The sequence below is a fragment of the Ursus americanus genome, chromosome 14 (assembly GCF_024610735.1).
Source record: "Ursus americanus isolate L20-20 chromosome 14, mUrsAme1.1.p, whole genome shotgun sequence".
Lineage (NCBI taxonomy): Eukaryota > Metazoa > Chordata > Mammalia > Carnivora > Ursidae > Ursus > Ursus americanus.
The window spans coordinates 53,501,651-53,524,753 of NC_142140.1; the positions used below are offsets into that span (position 1 = coordinate 53,501,651).

Here is a 23,103-nt window from a genome sequence, read left to right on the forward strand (position 1 = left end):
CCCCTTCTGATTACCCCCTATTGCCACTTTTGGGGGCATCATTAATTTCTCAAGAATCTGGATAAGCCAAATGGGATACGAGAGGCTTAAAGCTCGTCCTGAGCTGGTCCACATGGGACTCCCCCCGGAACCAGGGGCTGAGGTGGCCGAACCAGGAATAATAGGAAGGAGGGTCTGACCTATGGCTTACTCTTAACATTTTCTTTCTTTTAACTGAGATGCAACATTGCAATAGTTTTAGGTATACGACATAATTGCTTGATACATGTGAATATTGCAAAATGATTACCAGAATAAGTTTCAGTAACACCCATCGCCACCATGGTCACACATTTTTTTCTTGTGATGAGAACTTTTAAGATAACATTTTTATATTATCTATGATATAAATGAAAGACATAGGTTAAGACAAAAATAGGAGGGACCTATGCTACTGGATAAAGAGAGGCTAATTTTCACTTTCAGCAACTGCGGTAAGAAAGGAAAAATGTTGAGAGAGAAAGACATTATGGGGTATGTATTAAGGAAGTAAGTAAAATGGTAGGTATATCTATACAGACTCTATTAATCTAAGCACAGAGCTTGACTCTAATGACTTCCATTAACATTTGAATATTTTTGGAATTAATTATCCACCCCCTTTCTTGTTTTCTTTTATTCTTTTATGTTTTCTTCTTTTTTACCTCATCATTTTGTGGTTAAAGAGTGTTAAGTGGAGAAGAGGTGTGTTTATTTTAGAAAATACCAGTGAGGAAGAGGTAAAGAACTTCTAAAATTGAGTGTCATTTTTTTCCTCCCAAACACAGAGATAATTGGATAAAACAGACTGAAGTGTTAGTATTTGCATGTGCCATGTCAAACACCTTGCATTTATTACTCTAAGTCCCCACATTACCCTGAGAGTGTAATCATCCAGGTGTATTTGCTTCTTTTTTAAAGATTTTATTCATTTATTTGAGAGAAAGCATGGGAAGGGGCAAGGGCAGAGGAAGAAGCAGGCTCCCTCCAGGGAGCCTGATGTGGGGCTCAATCCCAGGACCCTCAGATCATGACCCCAGCCAAAGGTAGATGCTTGAACGGACTGAGCTATCCCCGCATTCCTGGGTGTATTTGCTTCTATTTCCTTCTTTCTCTCCACCAGCCTTTCTGGGGGCTCAAGTGTTCAGTGGTTCAATATCAGGGTTAGCTAATTAAGAGATACTTTTCTAGGATTATGAGGATGACCCACTTAAAAAATTTTATTCAATTAAGACCCCTTATATGTCATTCTTTTTTCCCACTATTCTGTTATAGAAAAGAAGTGCTTCACTCTAGCTTCAGAGAGGGATATTAAGCCTTCAAATAATGAAGTGAAAATTGCAGCAACATACTTTCCTGGCCTATTTATGTTTCTCTGTCCTTAAGAGAAAAAATCACGGAATTTGCAAACACATTTTAAATCTACCACAATCATGACTAGCAAGGCCGCATGTTCCAAATAATACAACTGCAAGACTGTGGGGTCCCCATCACTCTGGGTTCCTGAGTGACTGTGGAGCAGAACCGCTGTGCCCAGTGTCTGTTAATCATATGCACGTATGCACATGTGTCTAACTCATGACAGATTCATACAAGCCTCTCTGAGCCGGCAGCATTTTCTAAGCTTGACTTCAGGTCCTGCAGATGTGCTCTGTTTTTATGTTAGCCAATACACACCACGTGGGAACACAGGCATGGGAGGCTGAAGACCCAGGCACTGATGAGTATAGACCAATTTTCATGCCAAAGTTAAGGGAAACCTGAAAATGTGAGCTTTGTTTCAGAAGGTCTCAGGAGGCAGTTTGAGAAGTCATGATTGGCCAAAGATGGCACATTGTCCAAAGGTGAACATTGTGTATCATGCTGAAAGCCGTTTCATTATTTTAACAAGTGATGAGTACAGGAATCAAGATGTGACCTGCTTTACAAGAATGCAACCTTCAGGTGACCACTTTTATAATTAGGGAAAGTTCCTCTTTTTTGAAGTTTGTTATTTTTTTATTTTTTATTTTTTTATAATAATATTTTTTTATTATATTGTGTTAGTTACCATACAGTACATCCCTGGTTTTGATGTAAAGTTCGATGATTCATTAGTTGCATATAACACCCAGTGCACAATGCAATACGTGCCCTCCTTGAAGTTTTTTAGCCCATAAATGAAAGAACTAGAATGTGTCAGCATTTTGTAACTCCCAGTGAATTAATGGATCAAGGTGATAATTATTACAAGAAGCAAGAGAGATGTGCTTCTTCATGAAAATATTTAAAAGCGTTTGCCAAAAATTGAACCTACATCTTAATCAGGCTTCCAGACTAGAGGCAGGCAGACTCTCTTAGTAAGGAGCCAGGTGGTAAATATTTTAGATTTTGTGGGCCGTGTGGCTTCTTACAAGTACTCAACTCAGCTGTAGCTTACAGGCTGCCATGGACGACATACAAATGAATGGCTATGTTCTAATAAGCCTTTATTTACTGGATCTTGCCCATAGGCTGTATTTTCTCAAACTGTATTCTAGAATGCAGCCTCAATAATTTTATTCTAGAATTATTTGCTTGCAGACATCTTTTTTTTTTAAGATTTTATTTATTTGAGAGTGAGAGCATGAGCAGGGGGAGGAGCAGAGGGGAGGGAGAAGCAGACTACCCACTGAGCAGGGAGCCCAACTTCGGGCTCGATCCTGGGACCCCAGAATCATGACCCGAGCCGAAGGCAGACGCTTAACTGACTGAGCCACTCAGGCGCCCCTGCTTGCAGGCATCTTAAAAGGGCAACGTTTCATTCCTCTTATTAAATCCCCCTACTTGACAAAGGATTGATAGAAAATAACACTTGGAACAGGATGGTATGGGGAGGAGTGTTTGAGGAGAACACGAAGCAAGAAAAGGAGGGGTAAAGAGGGGAGAGAGTGAAGCAGAAGAAAAGATAGGCATGTTTAAGAAAGTTTCTCTTAAGTTTTGTTTTCGTGTCACCTCCATCTTTCCTATCAGACCCCTCAGCAACATGAAACCAGGAAACCTCTCAGATGCCATAGAATTCCTCCTCCTGGGACTGTCAGAGGACCCAGATCTGCAGCCCATCCTATTCTGCCTGTTCCTGTCCATGTACCTGGTCTCTGTGCTCGGGAACCTGCTCATCATCCTGGCCATCTGCTGTGACCCCCACCTCCACACCCCCATGTACTTCTTCCTCTCCAACCTGTCTTTTGTTGACATCTGTTTCACCACCACAACGATCCCAAAGATGCTGGTGAACATCCAGACACAGAGCAAATCCATCAGTTACACAGGCTGCCTCACACAAATCTGCTTTGTCCTGACTTTCGCTGGATTGGAAAATGGAATTCTGGTCATGATGGCCTTTGATCGATTTGTGGCCATCTGTCACCCACTGAGGTACAATATCATCATGAACCCCAAACTCTGTAGGCTGCTGGTTCTGCTGTCCTTTCTTATTAGTGTTCTGGATGCCCTTCTCCACACTTTGATGGCACTGCGGCTTTCCTTCTGCACAGACCTGGAAATCCCCCATTTTTTCTGTGAATTAGCTCATATTCTCAAGCTTGCCTGTTCCGACATCCTCATCAATAACATCCTTGTGTATTTAGTGACCAGTCTGTTGGGTGTTATTCCTCTCTCTGGGATAATTATCTCTTACACTCGAATTGTTTCCTCTGTCCTGAAAATCCCATCAGCTGGTGGAAAGTATAAGGCATTTTCCATCTGTGGGTCACACTTAATAGTTGTTTCCTTGTTCTATGGGACAGGTTTTGGGGTGTACCTTAGTTCTTCAGCTACACACTCCTCCAGGAAGAGTGCAGTAGTATCAGTGATGTACACTGTGGTCACCCCCATGATGAACCCCTTTATCTATAGTCTGAGGAACAAAGATATGATGGGGGCTTTGAGGAAATTTATCTCTAGAATATCATCTTTCCATTAATATGTCAGCTGCTTTGGGCTTACACTGCTGGAATTTGACAGAGAGAAATAATGTGTGATCCAGATAGCCTGACTAACTTTGAATATATGAAACCAGAGATCAAATGGTTAAGGTTGAGAATTTTGAAATCAGGGGCACCTGGGTGGCTCAGTCATTAAGCGTCTGCCTTCGGCTCGGCATGATCCCAGCGTTCTGGGATCGAGCCCCGTATCGGGCTCCTCCGCTGGGAGCCTGCTTCTTCCTCTCCCACTCCCCCTGCTTGTGTTCCCTCTCGCTGGCTGTCTCTCTCTGTCAAATAAATAAAAAATCTTAAAAAAAAAAAGAATTTTGAAATCAGACCAGCTGGGTTTGAGTCCTGCTTCCACTAAAACATAGCTATGTGGCTTTTGACAATGTATTTCAACCCTCTAAACTCAGTTTCGTCATCTATAAAATTGTCATGATTATATTCCTTTATATTTTGGGAAGATTTGAGATACTTGAACTCAGCGAGGATGCATGCCTGCAGCTGTACTAAGGAAAAATTCTCAACTCCAATAGGGTCAAGTGATAAAAACAGTCATCTTTCCTAACAAAAACTTCAGGGATTGGGTAAGTCCAGGCACAGAACTACAGGGCTGCATTTCACTCTGCCATGTGGTGGTATTTGCCTATTTGGGCTATTCTCCTGGTGGTCACTGATGCCGGCTCCAGTGCAGAGGACTTTCAGACCCAGAAACAAAAACTGACAGCCTCTCCTTGGGTTTCATTGCAACACAAACATAGTATATCCAAGGAAACATCCAGAAAGCATTGTTATCATCAGCCCAAATTGAGATATGTGTTCTGTATTGGTTTCCTATTGTCATTGTAACATGTTCAAACTTAGCTGCTTAAAACAACACAAATGTATTCTGTTGCAGTCTGAAAATCAGAAGTCTGAAATCAGCTATATGGCAAAGTGTTCAGTTCCTTCTGAAAACTGGTTGGAGAAAAAGTTATCAGTTAACAGTTACAAAATTTCTGTTTGGGATGATAAAAACGTTCAGGAAATGGACAATGGTGATGGTCATACAACACTGTGAATGTTCATAATACCATGGAATTGTATGCTTAAAATGGCTGAAATAGTAAATGTTGTGTTATACATATTTACCACAATAAAAAAACTCAAAAGAATTCATTCCAATATACCAAAGCATTAAACACAGGAATCAAAATGATTAAATATTTCAGAAGACAAAATAAGAAAATGTTTTTATTACCTCAGAGAAGTTAAGCATTTCTTTTTTTTAAGATGTATTTATTTTTAGAGTGAGAGAGAGAGCGTGTGTGACTGTGCATGGAAGTGGGGGAGGGGCAGAGAGAGAGGGAGAATCTCAAGCAGACTCCTCGCTGAGTCTGGAAGCCCACCAGGGCTCAGTCTCATGACCCCAAGATCATGACCTGAACAGAAATCAAGAGTTGGAGGCTTAACTAACTGAGCCACCCAGGTACAACGAAGTCAAGCATTTCCTAAGAGAATAAGCACAATCGATAAAGACTGAGAAATTCAAGCACTTTAAAAATGATCCACAAAACAAGTGACTCATTCAATGAAAATTCAGAATTGTTCTTTCAATAGAACAAGAATAAAAAAGCAGGGTAGATAAACTTCCGGTGAAATATTTCCAGGTGGGATCTTGCTCACTGTGTCAATAGCAACGTGTTTTATTAGCACAGACACAGCTGTTAGTATATTCCAGCACACTAAAAAAAATCAGTCCTTTCTTCCCTCCCCTGGTAACCACATTCTACTTCCTGTCTTTATGAATTTGCCTATTCTAGGTACCGTAAGCTAAAATTCTACAATATCTGTCCTTTCTCATCTCATTTTACTGAGCATAAGTTTTTAGGGTTTCATCCATGTGGTAGCACCTGTCAGAATTTCATTCCTTCTTATGGCTGAAATATATATATAAATAATTTCAACCTACAACTGTCATCAGACTTCCTGATATCCAAGATGCCAAAGGAGGGCATGTGAAATAGAAGATGTGAGCAGAAACAGCTGGAGAAATGAGTGGTGAACACCTGGACTCATCACATCAGGGTATCAACCATCTTGAATTCCTCAATTCTGTTGCTTTAGTCTTAAAAGAATTTGCACTGCCCTGGGATCAGAATGACACTATAATTGTTTGGCTAATGAAGAGCTTTGGATATTGATCCTCCAGAGGTACAGAGACTACAAATTGTGACAGCTTTGCTCAACAGCCCTGCCCCAGTAATGAAACAGCATACCTGTGCCTTGACCTGAAGATGATCTCTCTCGCCAGGGACACTGATGCTTCACTCCATCCCTTTCCTCTTCCTACGGGTGGAGCACCAGTCTCCATCATCCAACATCTAGCAGAGATGTCCTGTATCATTCCACAGTGATGTCACCTAGGTAACCTGATGTCCCTTAGTTAATATTTGGAAATGAGGGCATATATTTTACTACAAGTTTATCCAGCAGAAACTGTGAGGGGTACATGCATAAAATGATTAGACTCAAGACATCCATTTGTCTCCCACCTGTATTCTATTTTCTTGACATGTTCCCTTGTACCTTTCCTCCAATCCCCAAATAGTTATCGTTCTGCCAGTTTCCCACTCTCTCTCTCTGTAAGGAAAAAGACTGTTTTCCTTCTCACAGGAACATGCTCATTTGCAAATATGGTGGTTGTTATAACATTTGCTTAATCCTTCTACTGGTTTCCGAGAGTTGGCTGGGCAGTTTCCCTGTATCTTCCAATTCTGGGTTTTAAAAAAAGATTTTTAAAAAATTTATTTATTTGAGAGAGAGGGACAGAGCACAGCCAGTGGAGGGGCAGAGGGAGAGGGAGAAGGGAGCCCAATGTGGAGCTTGATCTGAGCCAAAGGCAGATGCTTAACTGACTGAGCCACCCAGGAGCCCCACAATTCTGGGTTTTTAACATACTGTTGTATTATCTATTGGCAGGCTGTGAGTTCTCTGCAGAAGGGGGTAGAGATGCAGATGGACTCATCGGTCTCACTACCCGTTTCTCCTAATGAAGTTACCAAATTAAAGAACAGTCTAATTAAAAAAATGATGATTCCTCAGCCTTGTCCAGAATTAACAAATCGTGACTCACTGCTTTATTAACTTTAAATCTTTTTTCAAAATAACAAAATAATATGCAAAGAGAAGGCATCTCTCCATCTGACTCTTTCCTTTCCCAACGAGGTGCTTGTACTTGGTGATACTCCTGCTGCTTGCCAACATTTCATTGTCTTGTTACCATATCATTTCCATCAGATTCATCAACAATATGGAACCCAGAAATGAAACAGACATTTTAGAATTTCTTCTCATGAAAGTGACAGAGAATCCAGAACTGCAGTCCCTCGTCTTTAGCCTGTTCCTGTCCATGTACCTGGTCACCGTCCTGGGAAACCTGCTCATCATTCTGGCTGTCAGCTCTGAGTCCCATCTCCACACCCCCATGTACTTCTTCCTCTCCAACCTGTCCTTCACGGACATCTGTTTAAGCACAACCACCATCCCAAAGATGCTGGTGAACATCCAAACACAGAATCAGAACATCAGTTATACAGGCTGCCTCACCCAGGTCTGCTTTGTCCTGGTTTTTGCGAGTATGGATAGTTGTATTCTTTCAGTAATGGCCTATGACCGCTATGTGGCCATTTGTCATCCACTGAGGTACACAGTCATCATGAACTCCCGCCTCTGCGGCCTCTTGATTCTTCTCTCCCTGTTTATTAGCATTGTGGATGCCCTGATGCATAGTCTGATGGTGTTGCAGCTGACCTTCTGCACAGACCTTGACATCCCTCTCTTCTTCTGCGAAGTGGTTCAGGTCATCAAGCTTGCGTGTTCTGACACCCTCATCAATAACATCCTGATATATTTTGCAACTAGCATATTTGGTGGTATTCCTCTGTGTGGAATCATTCTCTCTTACACTCGGATAGTGTCCTCTGTTTTGAGAATGCCATCGGCAGGTGGAAAGTATAAAGCTTTTTCCACCTGTGGTTCTCACCTGTCAGTTGTGTCTTTGTTCTATGGGACAGCTTTTGGGGTGTACATTAGTTCTGCACTTACTAACTCTTCCAGAAACACTGCGGTGGTTTCAATGATGTACACCGTTGTCCCTCAAATGATGAACCCCTTCATCTACAGCCTGAGGAACAGGGACATGAAGGGAGCCTTGAGGAAACTCATACATAGAACACCTTCTCTTCTGTGACTGTGTTGCCTGCATGGACTGGGGTTTCTAGAATGAGTCAAAGTGGCAGAAATATGTCTGATTCTTGCATCATCAAGTTCTTCTAGAATGACTGGAGAACTTAATGGGTAAGTTCATCTTAATTTTGGGTTGAAACTTGATTTGTTCTTTGAATAGCTCAGTGATGTTTTGAAATGAATTCCATTATCAAACTCAGTTTCTTTGGTCAGGTCCATAGGGGTTTACCTGAGGCAGGGTATACGGTGATTTTGTTTGGATATTCAAGGAAGAGGAAAAGTAAAGAAGTTGGATGGATCATGGATAGGATCCAAATAAGTCTGTAGTCTTAGAGACATAACTCTGCCAATTTCATAGATTGCACCACTTGAATTGCACCTCGAAAATAAGCCTCCTAAAACATGGGAGTAATGGATTTTTCATACCCAATTTGGTAATTTTCAAGAGTGGTCACTGGGGGACGCCTAGGTGGCTCAGTTGGTTAAGTGTCTGCCTTCGGCTCAGGTCATGATCCCAGGGTCCTGGAGACCTGGGAGTGGGGAGCCTGCTTCTCCCCCTCCCTCTGCTGCTTACCCTGCCTGTGCTCTCTCTCTCTCTGACAAATAAATAAACAAAATCTTTAAAAAAAGTGGTCGCTGGTAAACTGTATCTGTGCAAGGCACTATCAACATCTACTACAGTTAGTTTCATCATCTATAAGATTGTTACAATTTGATTATCTCAGTAGTTTGAGATGATGGTGAAACAATTTATCTTAATTTGTGAAAAAACTTTTGTTTCTGCTAAAAGAAAGTAACCCTGACTCTAATAGACACAAGGAATAAAGAATGTTATATTATTTTTGTTAAGTTTTTATTTTAATTCCAGTTAGGTAACACACAGTGTTATATTAGTTTTGGGTGTATGATATAGTGATTCAGTAATTGCATACAACACCCAGTGCTCATAACAAGTGCCCTCCTTAATCCCCATCACCTATTTCACCCATTCCCCACCCACGTCCCCTCTGGTAGCCATCAGTTTATTTAAAGTTAAGAGTCTGTTTCTTGGCTTTCCTTTTTCTCTTTTTTCCCCTTTTGCTAATTTTGTTTTGTTTCTTAAATTCCACATATCAGTTAAATCATGTGGTATTTGTCTTTCTCTGACTGACTTATTTCACTTAGCATTATACTCTCTAGCTCCATTCATGTTGTCACAAATGGCAAGATTTCATTTCTCTTTATGGCTGAATAATATTCCATTTTATATATCTATTTCTATATATAATATATAGATATATAATGAATATTATATATATACAGTAGAATATTATTCATATATATACACATATATTTATGACATCTTCTTTATTCATTCATCTCTCAGTGGACAGTTGGGCTTCTTCCATAATTTGGCTATTGTAAATAATGCTGCAATAAACATAAGGGTGCATGTAACCTTTTGAATTAGTGTTTTTGTATATTTTGGGTAAACACCCAGTAGCATGATTACTGGATCATAGGGTAGTTTTATTTTAACTTTTTGAGGACCCTCAAAAAGTTGACTTTTCTGGTCTGAGTAAAAAAAAAAAAGAAAGGGCAGAGGTTGATCTTATTTGCTTAGAAACCTTCTAATTTGTTTATTCTAAGAATGTATCTGAGTTTTCATTTTTGTCCTTAGTCATCTTTTACTGCTGTGTTTCTTACATATCTCTGATGGAGAGACATAGTTGAATAAAATTAATTATATCATTAATGTAATAGAGAGTGGGTGCAGTCTTAAGGCTGTAATGCAAATATTTTAAATGTGTCTTTATTAGTAAAGTTATTCTATGGAGAAATGCCTCTCTCTCTCTTTTTTTTTTGACAAGGGGTTATTGAGGGTAAGAGTGGAGAAAAGGGAAATTGTCAAGATTAGGACAATTTTCTTCCCCATAAACACAGAAAAGAAGGTCCATACATTAGGAAAAGGTTAAACAGTGGAGGTCTCAGGAGAATCAAAGGAGTTGCTGGAGAACTTGTTATTGGAGGTTGAGTGATGGTTTTATTTTCAGCACCACAGCTGAGAAACAGCTCCCTGCCTGGCACTGCAAGTGTCTCTAGTGAGACGGTACCTCTATTGAAGCCCACAGGATAGCTGCGGAGGTAAATCACCCGAGACCTTTGTTCATACTGAGGTTTCCCTGACTCCAGCAAGAACGACTGACTGAACCTCTGGGGAGACATTTGAGGGATGTGCATGCACTTTTCTTTTTTTTAAAGATTTTATTTATTTGAGAGAGCTCAAGCGAGAGAGCACAAGGGGGAGGAGCCGCGGAGGGAGAGGGCGAGGGAGAAGCTGACTTCCCACTGAGCAGGGAGCCCTATGTGGGGGGCTTGATCTCAGGACCCTGAGATCATGACCTGAGCCGAAGGCAGATGCTTAACCAACTGAGCCACCCAGGCACCTCTGTGCATGCATTTTTACACTCAGAACTATATTTGAGATTTTTTTCAAAGCATGACCCATTTTAATTAAAAAAAAAAAAAAAGGAAAGAAGGGTGCCTGGGTGGCTTAGTTGGTTAAGTTTCTGCCTTCAGCTCAGGTTATGATCTCAGGGTCCTGAGATCAAGCCCCCCACATGGGGCTCCCTGCTCAGTGGGAAGTCAGCTTCTCCCTTGACCTCTGCAGGAGGTTGTGGGAAATCCCAGGGTTGTGGGATAGAGCCCTGCGTTGGTCTCCCTGTTCAGCCAGGAGCATGCTTCTCCCTCTCCCTCTGCATCCCCCCCCCCCACCACCACTTGTGCTCTCTCTCTCTCTCTCTCTCTCTCAAATAACTAAATAAAATCTTAAAAAGAAAAAAAGAGCAAAAAAAAAAAACCATATGGGAGAATGTGTTTAGAGTTAGGAAGATGTCAGATCTTTCTTCAGTTTTGCTTTTTAATGTTGTATATACTAAATAGTGCATAAAATCTACCTGTAGCTTTGAAAGAAGAGTCACATAATAAGAACATTTATACCTACCCAGGGGTTCAAAAGAACAATGTGATCTGCCACTCACATCACCCTCTCCCCATTTTAGGTGCAAACACTTCTGACTTGTGTACTTATTTTCCTTGAAGTTCTTCTTTTGGGTTGAATTCTATGAAATTTCAAGTATTTGATCATATTTGGCCTATGAAACTGGCAATGGAATTAAATGTCATTGTCTTATCACCCTGATATATGTTCCTGCTCAGTTTATAAATTTGCCTCTTTTCAAACTTGTTAAAAATTTAATGTATGAATTTTCATCTTAATTGTTTTTCTCATTATTGTACTCTGATATTTAATCACATTGTTGGGCATATCAGTAAATAATTTATTTCCAATCCTCTGTGTTTTTATATGATATATGGTGACTTTTCAAAGTAGGTATCCTGTCCAATATTGATGGAAATTTTGTTTGTAACTAGTTTTCTGTTATTATGAATAAACCTGTTGGAATATTCTCATATATGTCCCTTGGTGGAAATAAGAGAGTCAATTACACACATCAGAAGGTCCTGATAATCTATATCATCATCAGTGTACTTTCAAGGTTACTGATAACCTGGTGGGAGTAAAAATAATTTATTAATTGGCATATCTTACTGTTATGTGGCCGGACATCTTCACATATTAACTTTCTTTTCTTTTGTTATTTATAATTTTTAATTAAAAATTTTTAATTCCAGGGGGCGCCTGGGTGGCAGAGCGGTTAAGCGTCTGCCTTTGGCTCAGGGTGTGATCCCGGCGTTATGGGATCGAGCCCCACATCAGGCTCCTCCGCTAGGAGCCTGCTTCTTCCTCTCCCACTCCCCCTGCTTGTGTTCCCTCTCTCGCTGGCTGCCTCTATCTCTGTCAAATAAATAAATAAAATCTTTAAAAAATTTTTTTAAATGCCAGTACAGTTAATGTACAGTATTATATTAGTTTCAGGTATACAATAGAATGATTCATTATTCTATACATTATTCAGTGCTCATGATGATAAATGTACTCTTCATCTGCCTCACCTATTTCACCCATCCTTCCACCCACCTTCCTTCTGGCAACCACCACTTTATTCTCTATATTTAAGAGTGGTTTTTTTTTTTGGTCTCTCTTTTTCTTTCTTTTTTTTTTTTTAAGATTTTATTTATTTATTTGAGACAGAGAGCAAGCGAGAGAGAGAGCACGAGTTGAGGGGAGGGGTAGAGGAAGAGAGAGAGCAGAGTCCTCGCATGTGGGACTCAATCCCAGGATTCTGGGATCATGACCTGAGCCAAAGGCAGATGCTTAACCTCTTCAGCAAGGTGCCCTGTCTGTCTTTTTCTTTGATGGTTTGTTTTGTTTCTTAAATTCTACCTGTGGGTGAAATCATATGGTATTTGTCTTTCTCTGACAAATCTTGTCATGTTGTTGCAAATGGGAAGGTTTCATTGTTTTTTATGGCTGAGAAATATTCCATTATATATATATATATATATATATATATATATATATATATATATGCCACATCTTCTTTATCCATTCATCTATGAATGGACACTTGGGCTGCTTCCATAATTTGGCTATTGTAAATAATGCTGTAATAAATATAGGAGTGCATGTATCTTTTTGAATGAGTATTTTTGGATTCTTTGGGTAAATACGGTAGTAGTGGAATTACTGGACCATATGGTAATTCCATTTTTAATTCTTTGATGAATCTCCGTACTGTTTTCCACAGGGGCTGCACCAGCTTGCATTCCCACCAACAGTATGTGAAGCTTCCTTTTTCTCCACATCCTTGCCAACACCTGTTGTTTCTTGTATTTTTGAATTTAGTCATTCTGACATGTGTGAGGTGACATCTCATTGTGGTTTTGATTTGCATTTTCCTGATGATTAGTGATGTTGAGCATCTTTTCATGTATCTGTTGGCCAACTGTCTGTCTTCTTTGGAGAAATGTCTATTCATGTCCTCTGCCCATTTTTTGATTGGATTATTCGTTTTTCTGGTTGAGTTGTGTAAGTTATTTGCATATTTTGGATACTAACCCCTTATCAGATATGTCTTCTCAGTAGGTTGTTTTTTGTTTTGTTGATTGTTTCCTTAGCTGTGCAGAAACTTTTCATTTTGATGTAATCCCAATAGCTCAATTTTGCTTTTTTTGTATTTATTTTTTTATTTAAATTCAATTAGCCAAAGTATAGTACATCATTAGTTTTTGATATAATGTTCAATGGTTCATTTGTTTCCCTTGCCACAGGAGGCATATCTAGACAAAGTTACTATGGCTGACGTCAGAGAAATTACTACCCGTGCTTTCTTCTAGGATTTTTATGGTTTCAATGTGAGCTTCCCTTTCTTTTAAATATATCTATGTGGTATTTCTGCTGAGCTGTTTATGTTTTTCTTATTAATTCATCTGAGTTCTTTAGATAAATTTAACCCACAGTCCCCTAGAGTGAACAAATATGTACATTGAAAATATTGTGAAAAAATTAGAAAAAATAGTTACAAATATATAAAAAGAAGTAACAGATTTTTCTTCATTGACTAGAGACAAATTGTCACACAGGATAAATTAGAATCTACTTATAAATATACACAAGGAAGATTAAGCTCCAGGAAACAGTGACTCTTAGAAGAAAAACTTTTGAGAGTTCCCCATTTTACAACAACTCAGCTATATTTTATTTTTTTATTTTTTTATTTTTTAGATTTTTTAAATTTATTTATTTATTTGACAGAGATAGAGACAGCCAGCGAGAGAGGGAACACAAGCAGGGGGAGTGGGAGAGGAAGAAGCAGGCTCCTAGCGGAGGAGCCTGATGTGGGGCTCAATCCCATAACGCCGGGATCACGCCCTGAGCAGAAGGCAGACGCTTAACCGCTCTGCCACCCAGGTGCCCCTCAGCTATATTTTAAAATGTATTACTCATATCAATATATACAAACTATATTTTCACAACTAAAATTGGTATCAGACTTACTGGTGTCATTCATTGGATAGAGATCCCTTCATTAATACCTAAAAAAAGAAGACTGAAATTCAATTAGAGAAGGAGTGTGTCTGTATTTGCAAAGCATTTGAAATGGAGATGAACAGACCAGATGTACATGATGTACACCTGGTCTCCTAGGGTCAGGAACGCACCATCCTGAATCCCACTGTTCTAGAGTGTTGATCTTTAAGGATTTACACTGCCCTGGGATGTCTGTGACAAAAAAATTGCTTAGTTAATGAGGAGCTTTGGAAATTGAACCTCTAGGGATACGGAGACTACAGTCTGCCTGTGACCACCTCATTCAAGATGAAAAGTAGTAGCACACCTAAGCCTCTCCCATAGATGATCCCTCTTGCTCAGGAGCCCGGGTCTCTCTCAATCCCTCTGCACTTCCTGAGAGCAGATCTTCCACAAGGTACATCAGAAATGTCAGTCCTCATTCCACCATGATGCCAACCAGGTAACCTAATAGCCCTTACTCAGTGTTTGGAAATGGGGTCAAATGTCTTACTAAAGGTTCATCCGGGGCAGCTGTGAAGAGAGTACAAACACCAGATGATTGAAACCAAGTCACCCATGGTCCTCCCACCTGTCTTATCTTCACATGTTTCCTTGTGCTTTTTGCCATCATTCCATTTACTAATACTTTTCCCTCACTTGTATGGCCAGGACCATTTCTTCCTGAGTAGAAATTTGTCTTTTAAAAAACATGACTGTTGAGGTGCCTGGCTGGCTCAGTAGGTTAAGTGTCTGCCTTTCACTCAGGTCATGATCCCAGGATCCTGGAATCGAGCCCTGCATTGGGCTCCTTGCTCAGCAGAGAGCCTGCTTCTCCCTCTCCCTCTGTTGGTCCACGTGCTCGTGTTCTCTCTCTCTCAAAGAAATAAAATCTTTAAAAAAAATAAAGTTTAAAAAACTTGATCATTATAAATTTTTCTGACATTTACTTATAATCTTGTAGTGGTAAGAGGGCAGGAAGTTTGGGAAACGTTTACCTTATCTTCTCATTCTTGGTTCTTGACATATCTATGTATTATCTCAGTTGTCTGCCTCTGAAGTCTCTAGAGATCCAGACAGAATTTTTTTTAAGATTTATTATTTTAGAGAGAGAGCATCTCAAGAAGACCCCCTGCTGAGTATGGAGCCCAAAGCAGGGCATGATCTCACAACCCTGAGTTCATGACCTGAGCTGAAACCAAGAGTTGGAGGCTTAACTGACTGTGCCACCCAGGTGCCCCCCAGACAGAATCTTCAGGTGCCTTCCCAGTCTGTTTCTTTTTATAAAATTACCAAATGTTTTTTTCCCCCAGAAGTAAACATTTTTATTGAAGTGTAACAAACACAAAGAAAGTTGCACTAATTGATGAATTTTCTTAAAGTGGAATAAACCCACATAATTACTAAGTCTGATCAAGAAATTAAACATTACAAGGTGTTTACATTCTACATATCAGTTTATTTTTAAAAAAGATTCTATTTATTCATTTAAGAGAAAGAGAGACAGAGAAAGAGAGAGAGCATGAGCAGGAGGAGGGGCAGAGGGAGAGGGAGAGAGAAAATCCTGACATAGGGCTCAATCCCAGGACTCTGAGATCTTGACCTGAGCTGAAGTCAGATGCTTAACTGACTGAGCCACAATTGGTATTTTAGGTGCCCCTAAAATTACCAAATGTTTTAAATAAACAGAGCATCATAAACAGTGTAATTTTTAAAAATGACTATCTGTTCACCCTCTCCAGACTTAACAATTGTTTATGCTCTGCTATATCAGCTTCAGATTTTATTATTATTTTTTAAAGGTTTTTATTTATTTATTTGTCAGAGAGAGAGCACAAGCAGGGGGAGCAGCAGGCAGAGGGAGAAGCAGGCTTCCCGCTGAGCAGGGAGACTGACGTGGGGCTCAATCCCAGGACCCTGGGATCACGACCTGAGCCAAAGGCAGACGCTTAACCAACAGCCACCCAGGCATCCCAGGTTTTTATTATTTTTAAAGAAACAGAATAATATACATAAAGAAGGCACCCATCTCTTATTCCTCTCTATTAGTCTCCATCCCATCCCAAGATGGTTTTTGCCTCTAGTGATGCTTCTCTTCCTGGTCTAGGAAACTCACATTTGACTGACTCCATCTTTTCCATCAGATTCATCAACAATATGGAACCTGGAAATGATACACATGTTTCAGAATTCCTTCTCATGAGCGTGACAGAGGATCCAGAACTGCAGTTCCCCCTATTCATCCTGTTCCTGTCCATGTACCTGGTCACCATCCTGGGAAACCTGCTCATCATTCTGGCTGTCAGCTCTGAGTCCCACCTCCACACCCCCATGTACTTCTTCCTCTCCAACCTGTCTATTAATGACATCTGTTTAAGCACAACAACCATCCCAAAGATGCTGGTGAACATCCAAACACAGAATCAGAGCATCACTTATACAGGCTGCCTCACCCAGATTTGCTTTGTCCTGGTTTTTGCAAGTTTAGAAAGTAGTCTTCTTGCAGTAATGGCCTATGACCGCTATGTGGCCATTTGTCATCCATTGAGGTACGCAGTCATCATGAACTCCCACCTGTGTGGCCTGCTGGTTCTACTCCCCCTGTTTATTATCATTGTGGATGCTCTGATGCACAGTCTGATGGTGTTGCAGCTGACCTTCTGCACAGACTTTGAAATCCCTCTCTTCTTCTGCGAAGTGGTTCAGGTCATCAAGCTTGCGTGTTCTGACACCCTCATCAATAACATCCTGATATATTTTGCAACTAGCGTATTTGGTGGTATTCCTCTGTGTGGAATCATTTTCTCTTACACTCGGATAGTGTCCTCTGTTTTGAGAATGCCATCAGCAGGTGGAAAGTATAAAGCTTTTTCCACCTGTGGTTCTCACCTGTCAGTTGTGTCTTTGTTCTATGGGACAGGTTTGGGGGTGTACATTAGTTCTGCTCTTACTGACTCTTCCAGAAACACTGCGGTGGTTTCAATGATGTACACTGTTGTCCCTCAAATGATGAACCCCTTCATCTACAGCCTGAGGAACAGGGACATGAAGGGAGCCTTGAGGAAACTCATACATAGAACACCTTCTCTTCTGTGACTGTGTTGCCTGCATGGACTGAGGTTTCTAGAATGAGTCAAAATGAGATAAATACTGGGTGAGCCAGAATGTCTGATTCTTGCATAAGCAAGTTCTTCTAGAATGACTAGAGAGCTTAATGGGTAAGTTAATCTTAATTTTGGGTTGAAACTTGATTTATTCTTTGAATAGCTCTGTGATGTTTTGAAAATGAGTTCTAATTCCTAAGCCTGGTATTTTTGGTGGGATCCTCACAAGCTGTCCCAAGGCAAGGGTGATACCGATACTGAAATGTCAGAAGAGAAGTGGGAGAAGTTGGGTAGATCAGGGAGAGGACCAATATGTCTGTGATTATATCAGAGACTTGAGTCCGCCTGATCTCATAGTTAGGGCCATGTGAATTGCACTTTAGAGACAAGCCAAGTGTATGACATGGTGTGTGTATGTGGAGAGCTGTTCTTTCATACTCTAGTAATTCCTGAGACCTGTCACTGATACACTGTGTCAGTGCAGGGCAACATCAGCATTAACTATATGCAGTTTTATAGATTATAAAACTGCTATAATGTGATTATCTCATTGGTTTGAGATGATCATTAGACCTTTGATCCTGATCAGTGAGGAAGCCATCGTATCTACTAAGAGAAAGTAATCCTGATTGTAAAATGCCAAAACAATAAAGATATTTGCATTTCCCTGATGATCAGTGATGGTGAGCAAATTTTCATGTATCTGTTGGCCATCTGTATGTCTTCTTTGGAAAAATGTCTATTGATGTCTTCTGCCCATTTTTAAATTGGATTTTCATTTTTTGGGTGTTGAGTTTTATAAGTTCTTCATAGATTTTGGATATTAACCCTTTATCAGATATGTCATTTGCAAATATCTTCTGTTCCATAGGTTGCCTTTTAGTTTTGTTGATAGTGTCCTTCACTATGCAGAAGCTATTTATTTTGATGAAGTCCCAATTGTTTATTTTAATTTTTTGAATCATGGGGTATTTTTGTTATAATTTTGTATTCCAAAGTGATTATACCAATTTACATTCTCATCCACAGTAAGTGTATTCCTCTTGCTTCATGTTCTCACCAACACTTTGATTACCAGTCTCATGAGTGAGGGTATATGGTATTACATTATGGTTTTAATGTGCATTTCCTTAACTATCAATGAGATAGAACTTTTTTAAAAAGATAGAACATTTTTAAATAGGTTAATTGGCTATTTAGCTTTCTTTTTCTGTGAAGTGCATATTCAAGTTTTTGCCTCTTTTTCTACTGATTTTTTCTTTTTTTTTTAAAGAAGATTTTATTTATTTAAGAGAGAGTGAGCAAGTGAGAGAGAGAGCACACAAGCAGAGGGAGAGAGAGAAGCAGACTCCGTGTTGAGCTGGGAGCCTGACGTGGGGCTCGATCCCAGGACCCTGGGATCATGACCTGAGCCGAAGTCAGACGCTCAACTGACTGAGCCACCCAGGCACCCCTACTGATTTTTTTTCTAACTGATGTGTATAAGTATATATCCTGGATACTGAGCTGTTATCAGTTTTATCAGTTGCAAATGTCTTCTCCCAATTTGTGCCTTGTTTTTTCACTCAACTCATTGTGTTGTCTTTTGGCAAACAGAAATTCTTAATTTTAGTATAGCTACATTTATTAACTTTCTCCTTTATGGTTTGTGTTTTTTGTATCATATTTAATAAATCCTTCTCTACTCCAAGTTATTAAGGTATCTTTCTGTATTGCTTCTAACAATTTCATAATTTTGCTTTTCATATTTAAATCTGTTTAAATTTTTTTTATTTGAGGGGCACCTGGGTGGCTTAGTCACTCTTGATTTCGGCTCAGGCCCTGATCCCATGCCATGAGATGACGCCCCAGGTTGGGCTCCGTGCTGTTCACGGATCCTCCTTGAGATTCTTTGTCTCCCTCACCATGCTCTGTCTCTCTCCCCTCTTTCTCTCTCTCTCTCAAAAAAAGATTCTCTCTGTCCCTTGCCCTCTGTCCCTCCCCCCCCCAAATTTTTTATTTGAGCATAGTTGACATGGTTTTATTTACATGTGTTTCTTAATCTTAATGCATCTAAAATTTATTTTCACCACATAATCAATTCTCTCTGCATCCTGTATTCAAACATTAATTCTTTCCCCTGCAGATTTGCTTTAAGTTTTCAAATATACATGGATCTACTTGTCTCTCTATTCTGTTCCAATAGTCTATTTGTCTCTCATCGAACAGCTTTATAAATCCTAATATTTAGTATTCTGGTAAAGTAAATCCTTCATTTTTATACTTCCTCAGGAATGCCTTATTTAGTTTTAGTCCTTTGCATTTCCACGTACATTTCAGAACTGGCTCATCAGGCTTAAATATACAGTTGGGATTTTGATTGGATTTGCACTGAAACTAACTTAAAAAAAAAAGATTTTATTTATTTATTTATTTGAGAGAGGGAGCATGAGTGAGTGAGAGAGAGCATGAGCACCAGCAGAGGGAGAGGCAGAAGGAGAGGGAGAAGTGGGCTCCCCACTGAACAGGGAGACCGATGCGGGACTTAATCCAGGACCTCAGGATCATGACCTGAGCCAAAGGCAGACTCTTAACTGACGGAGCCACCCAGGTGCCCCACACTGAAACTATAGACCACTTGGGATAAGTGAAACCTTTATAATGATATGTCTTCTAATCTGTAAACATGGCATCTACATCAAAAACTAATGACGTACTGTATGTTGGCTAATTGAATTTAAATTTAAAAAAAGAAAGAAAGAAAAACATTTGGGGGGATGCTTGTGTGGCTCAGTTGGTTAAGTGTCTGCCTTTGGCTCAGGTCATGATCCCAGGGTCCTGGGATTGAGTCCTGCATTGGGCTCCTTGCTCAGCAGGGAGCCTGCTTCTCCCTCTGCCTGCCATTCCCCCTGTTTGTGCTCTCTCTCTCTCTGACAAATAAATAAAAATTTTTAAAAAAGAAAGACATTTGAGAAGACCTAAATCAATTGTTTATTTTTGCTTTTATTTCCCTTGCCTCAGGAGACATATCTAAAAAGAAGTTGTTATGGCTGATGTCAAAGAGGTTACTGCCTGTGTTTTCCTCTAGGATTTTTCTAGTTTTTTCTAGTTTCACATTTAGGTTTTTAATCATTTTGAGTTTATTTTTGTGTTTGGTGTAAGAGAGTGGTGCAGTTTAATTCTTCTGCATGGTGCTGTTCAGTTTTCCCAACATCATTTGTTGAAGAGACTGTGTTTTTCCCACTGAATTATTCTTTCCTGCTTTGTGAAGATTAATTGATCATTTAGTTGTGGTTATATTTCTGGGCTTTTAGTCTATTCCATTGGTCTGTGTGTCTGTTTTTGTGCCAGTACCATACTGCCTTGATGACTTCAGCTTTGTAATATAACTTGAAGCCTGGAATTGTGATGCCTCCAACTTTGCTCTTTTTTTCCCCTGCAAGGTTGCTTTGGCTATTCACAATCTCTTGTGGTTCCATACAAATTTTAGGAATTTTTGTTTTAGCTCTGTGAAAAACGCTATTGATATTTTGGTAAGAATTGCATTGAACGTGTAGGTTGCTCTAGATAGCATAGACATTTTAACAATATTTGTTCTTCCAATCCGTGAGCATGGAATGTCTTTCCATTTCTTTGTGTCATCATCAATTTCTTTTGCCAGTGTTTTATAGTTTTCAGAGTACAGGTCTTTCACCTCTTTGGTTAAGTTTATTCCTAGGTATCTTATTATTTTGGGTGCAATTATAAAGGGGATTGATTCCTTAATTTCTCTTTCTGCTGCTTCATTACTGGTGTGTAGAAACACAATGGATTTCTGTACATTGATTTTGTATCTTGCCACTTTACTGAATTTGTTTATCAGTTCTAGCAGTTTTTTGGTGGAGTCTTTTGGGTTTTCTATATAGAGTATCATGTCATCTGCAAATAGTGAAAGTTTTACTTCTTCCTTTTGAATGCCCTTCATTTGAATGCCTTTTATTTCTTTTTGTTGTCTGATTGCTGTGGCTAGGACTTCCACCATACACAGTGAAGGAAACCATCAACAAAACTAAAGGCAACCAAAGGAAGGGGAGAACATATTTGCAAACGACGTATCCAATAAGGGTTAGTATCCCAAATCTATAAAGAACTTACCAAACTCAACACCCAAAACACAAATAATCCAGTTAAGAAATGGGCAGAGGACATGAACAGACATTTTTCCAAGGAAGACATCCAGATGGCTAACAGACATGAAAAGATGCTCAATATCACTGGGCATCAGGGAAAAACAAGTCAAAACCACAGTGAGATACAACCTCACACCTGTCAGACTGACTAAAATCAGCAACAGAAGAGACAACAGGTGTTGGCAAGAATGTGGAGAAAAGGGAACCCTCTTGCACTCTTGGTGGGAACGCAAACTGGTGCAGCCACTGTGGAAAACAGTATAGAGGTTCTCAAAAAGGTAAAAATAGAACTGCCCTGTGATCCAGCAATTGCACCACTAGGTATTGAACCAAAAAAATACAAAAACACTAGTTCAAAGGGATACATGCACCCCAGTATTTATAGCAGCATTATCGCAATAGACAAATTATGGAAATAGCCCAAGTATCTGTTGATCGATGAATGAATAAAGAAGATGGGGTGTATACCTATACAATGGAATATTACTCACCATAAGAAAGAATGGAATCTTGTCATTTGCAGTGACATGGATGGAGCCAAAGAGTATAATGCTAAGCAAAATAAGTCAATCAGAGAAAGACAAATACCGTATGATTTCACTCATATGTGGAATTTAAGAAACAAAACAAATGAGCAAAGTGATTAAAAAAGAGAGAGAGAAGCAAACTAAGAAACAGACTCTTAACTACAGAGAATAAAGTGATGGTTACCAGAGGGGAGGTGGATGGGGGATGGGTTAAATAGGTGGTGGGGATTAAGGAGGGCACTTGTTGTGATGAGCACCGGGTGATGTATGGAATTGTTGAATCACTGTATTGTACACCTAAAACTAATAGTACACTGTATGTTCTCTAACTGGAATTTAAATAAAAACTTAAAAAGAAACAATGGGAAAAAGACAGTCTCTTCAACAAGTGGTGTTGGGAAAACTGGACAGCCACATAGAAATGAATGAAACTGGACCACTCTCTTACATCTTATGCAACTTGCATGATTTTTACGTGTGCAGTTTGGTAGCAAAACTACACTCACAGTATTGGGCAAACATTGTATCTGTTTCCATAAGCTTTCATGAATCAAACAGAAAATCTGTAGCCATTTACCAATAACTTGATCTAATGCCACAGAACCCGCCCTTGACAACCTCTGGTCTACTTTCTATCTCTATGATTTTTCTTAATCTAGATATTTCATATAAGAGAAGTCATAAAATACATGTTCTGTGGCATCTGGCTTATTATACTTAGCATAATGTTTTCAAGGTTTGTCCATGTTTTAGCATGTTTCAGAACTGAATTCCTTTTTATGGCTGAAAAATAATCCTCTGTGTGTGTGTGTGTGTGTGTGTGTGTGTGTGTGTGTGTGTTTCCACATTTTGGGTATTATCAGTAATACTTCTATGAACATTGTTACATAAGTACCTGTTTGTGTTCCTGATTTGAATTCTTTGGCTATATACCTAGGAGTGGAATGGCTGGGTTGTATGGTAGTTCTATGCTTAGCTTTTGAGGAACTGCCAAATTGCACTCTCTGAACTCAAAAAGTCTATGTCCCCTGATTTTATTCTGTATGAAGTTGTTTGGGCTGATTGGGGCCCCCTGCAATTCCATATGAGTCTGAGGATCAGGTTTTCCATATCTGGAAAAAAGGCATTGTCCTTTTTTGCACAAAAATAATGAGAGGGATTGCATTGAATCTCTAGGTT

The 23,103-nt window shown here is 39.6% G+C and overlaps 3 protein-coding genes across 3 annotated transcripts; all 3 read left to right on the forward strand.

Moving 5' to 3' along the window:
• The first annotated feature begins 3,022 nt into the window (after positions 1-3,022).
• LOC123777571 (olfactory receptor 7G3) lies at positions 3,023-3,961 on the forward strand. The gene has a single exon (XM_045774321.2). It carries the CDS (start codon positions 3,023-3,025, stop codon positions 3,959-3,961), a length of 939 nt encoding a protein of 312 aa, XP_045630277.2.
• Positions 3,962-7,257: 3,296 nt separating this feature from the next.
• On the forward strand, positions 7,258-8,196 carry LOC123777570 (olfactory receptor 7G1-like). The gene has a single exon (XM_045774320.2). The coding sequence runs from the start codon at positions 7,258-7,260 to the stop codon at positions 8,194-8,196; it is 939 nt and encodes a 312-aa protein (XP_045630276.1).
• Positions 8,197-16,302: 8,106 nt separating this feature from the next.
• On the forward strand, positions 16,303-17,241 carry LOC123777587 (olfactory receptor 7G1-like). The gene has a single exon (XM_045774348.2). It carries the CDS (start codon positions 16,303-16,305, stop codon positions 17,239-17,241), a length of 939 nt encoding a protein of 312 aa, XP_045630304.1.
• The last annotated feature ends 5,862 nt before the right edge of the window (positions 17,242-23,103 follow it).

Bases quoted from the DNA above. Each gene is read 5' to 3' on its own strand.
- LOC123777571 (XM_045774321.2), top strand. From the start codon at position 3,023: ATGAAACCAGGAAACCTCTCAGATGCCATAGAATTCCTCCTCCTGGGA.
- LOC123777570 (XM_045774320.2), top strand. From the start codon at position 7,258: ATGGAACCCAGAAATGAAACAGACATTTTAGAATTTCTTCTCATGAAA.
- LOC123777587 (XM_045774348.2), top strand. From the start codon at position 16,303: ATGGAACCTGGAAATGATACACATGTTTCAGAATTCCTTCTCATGAGC.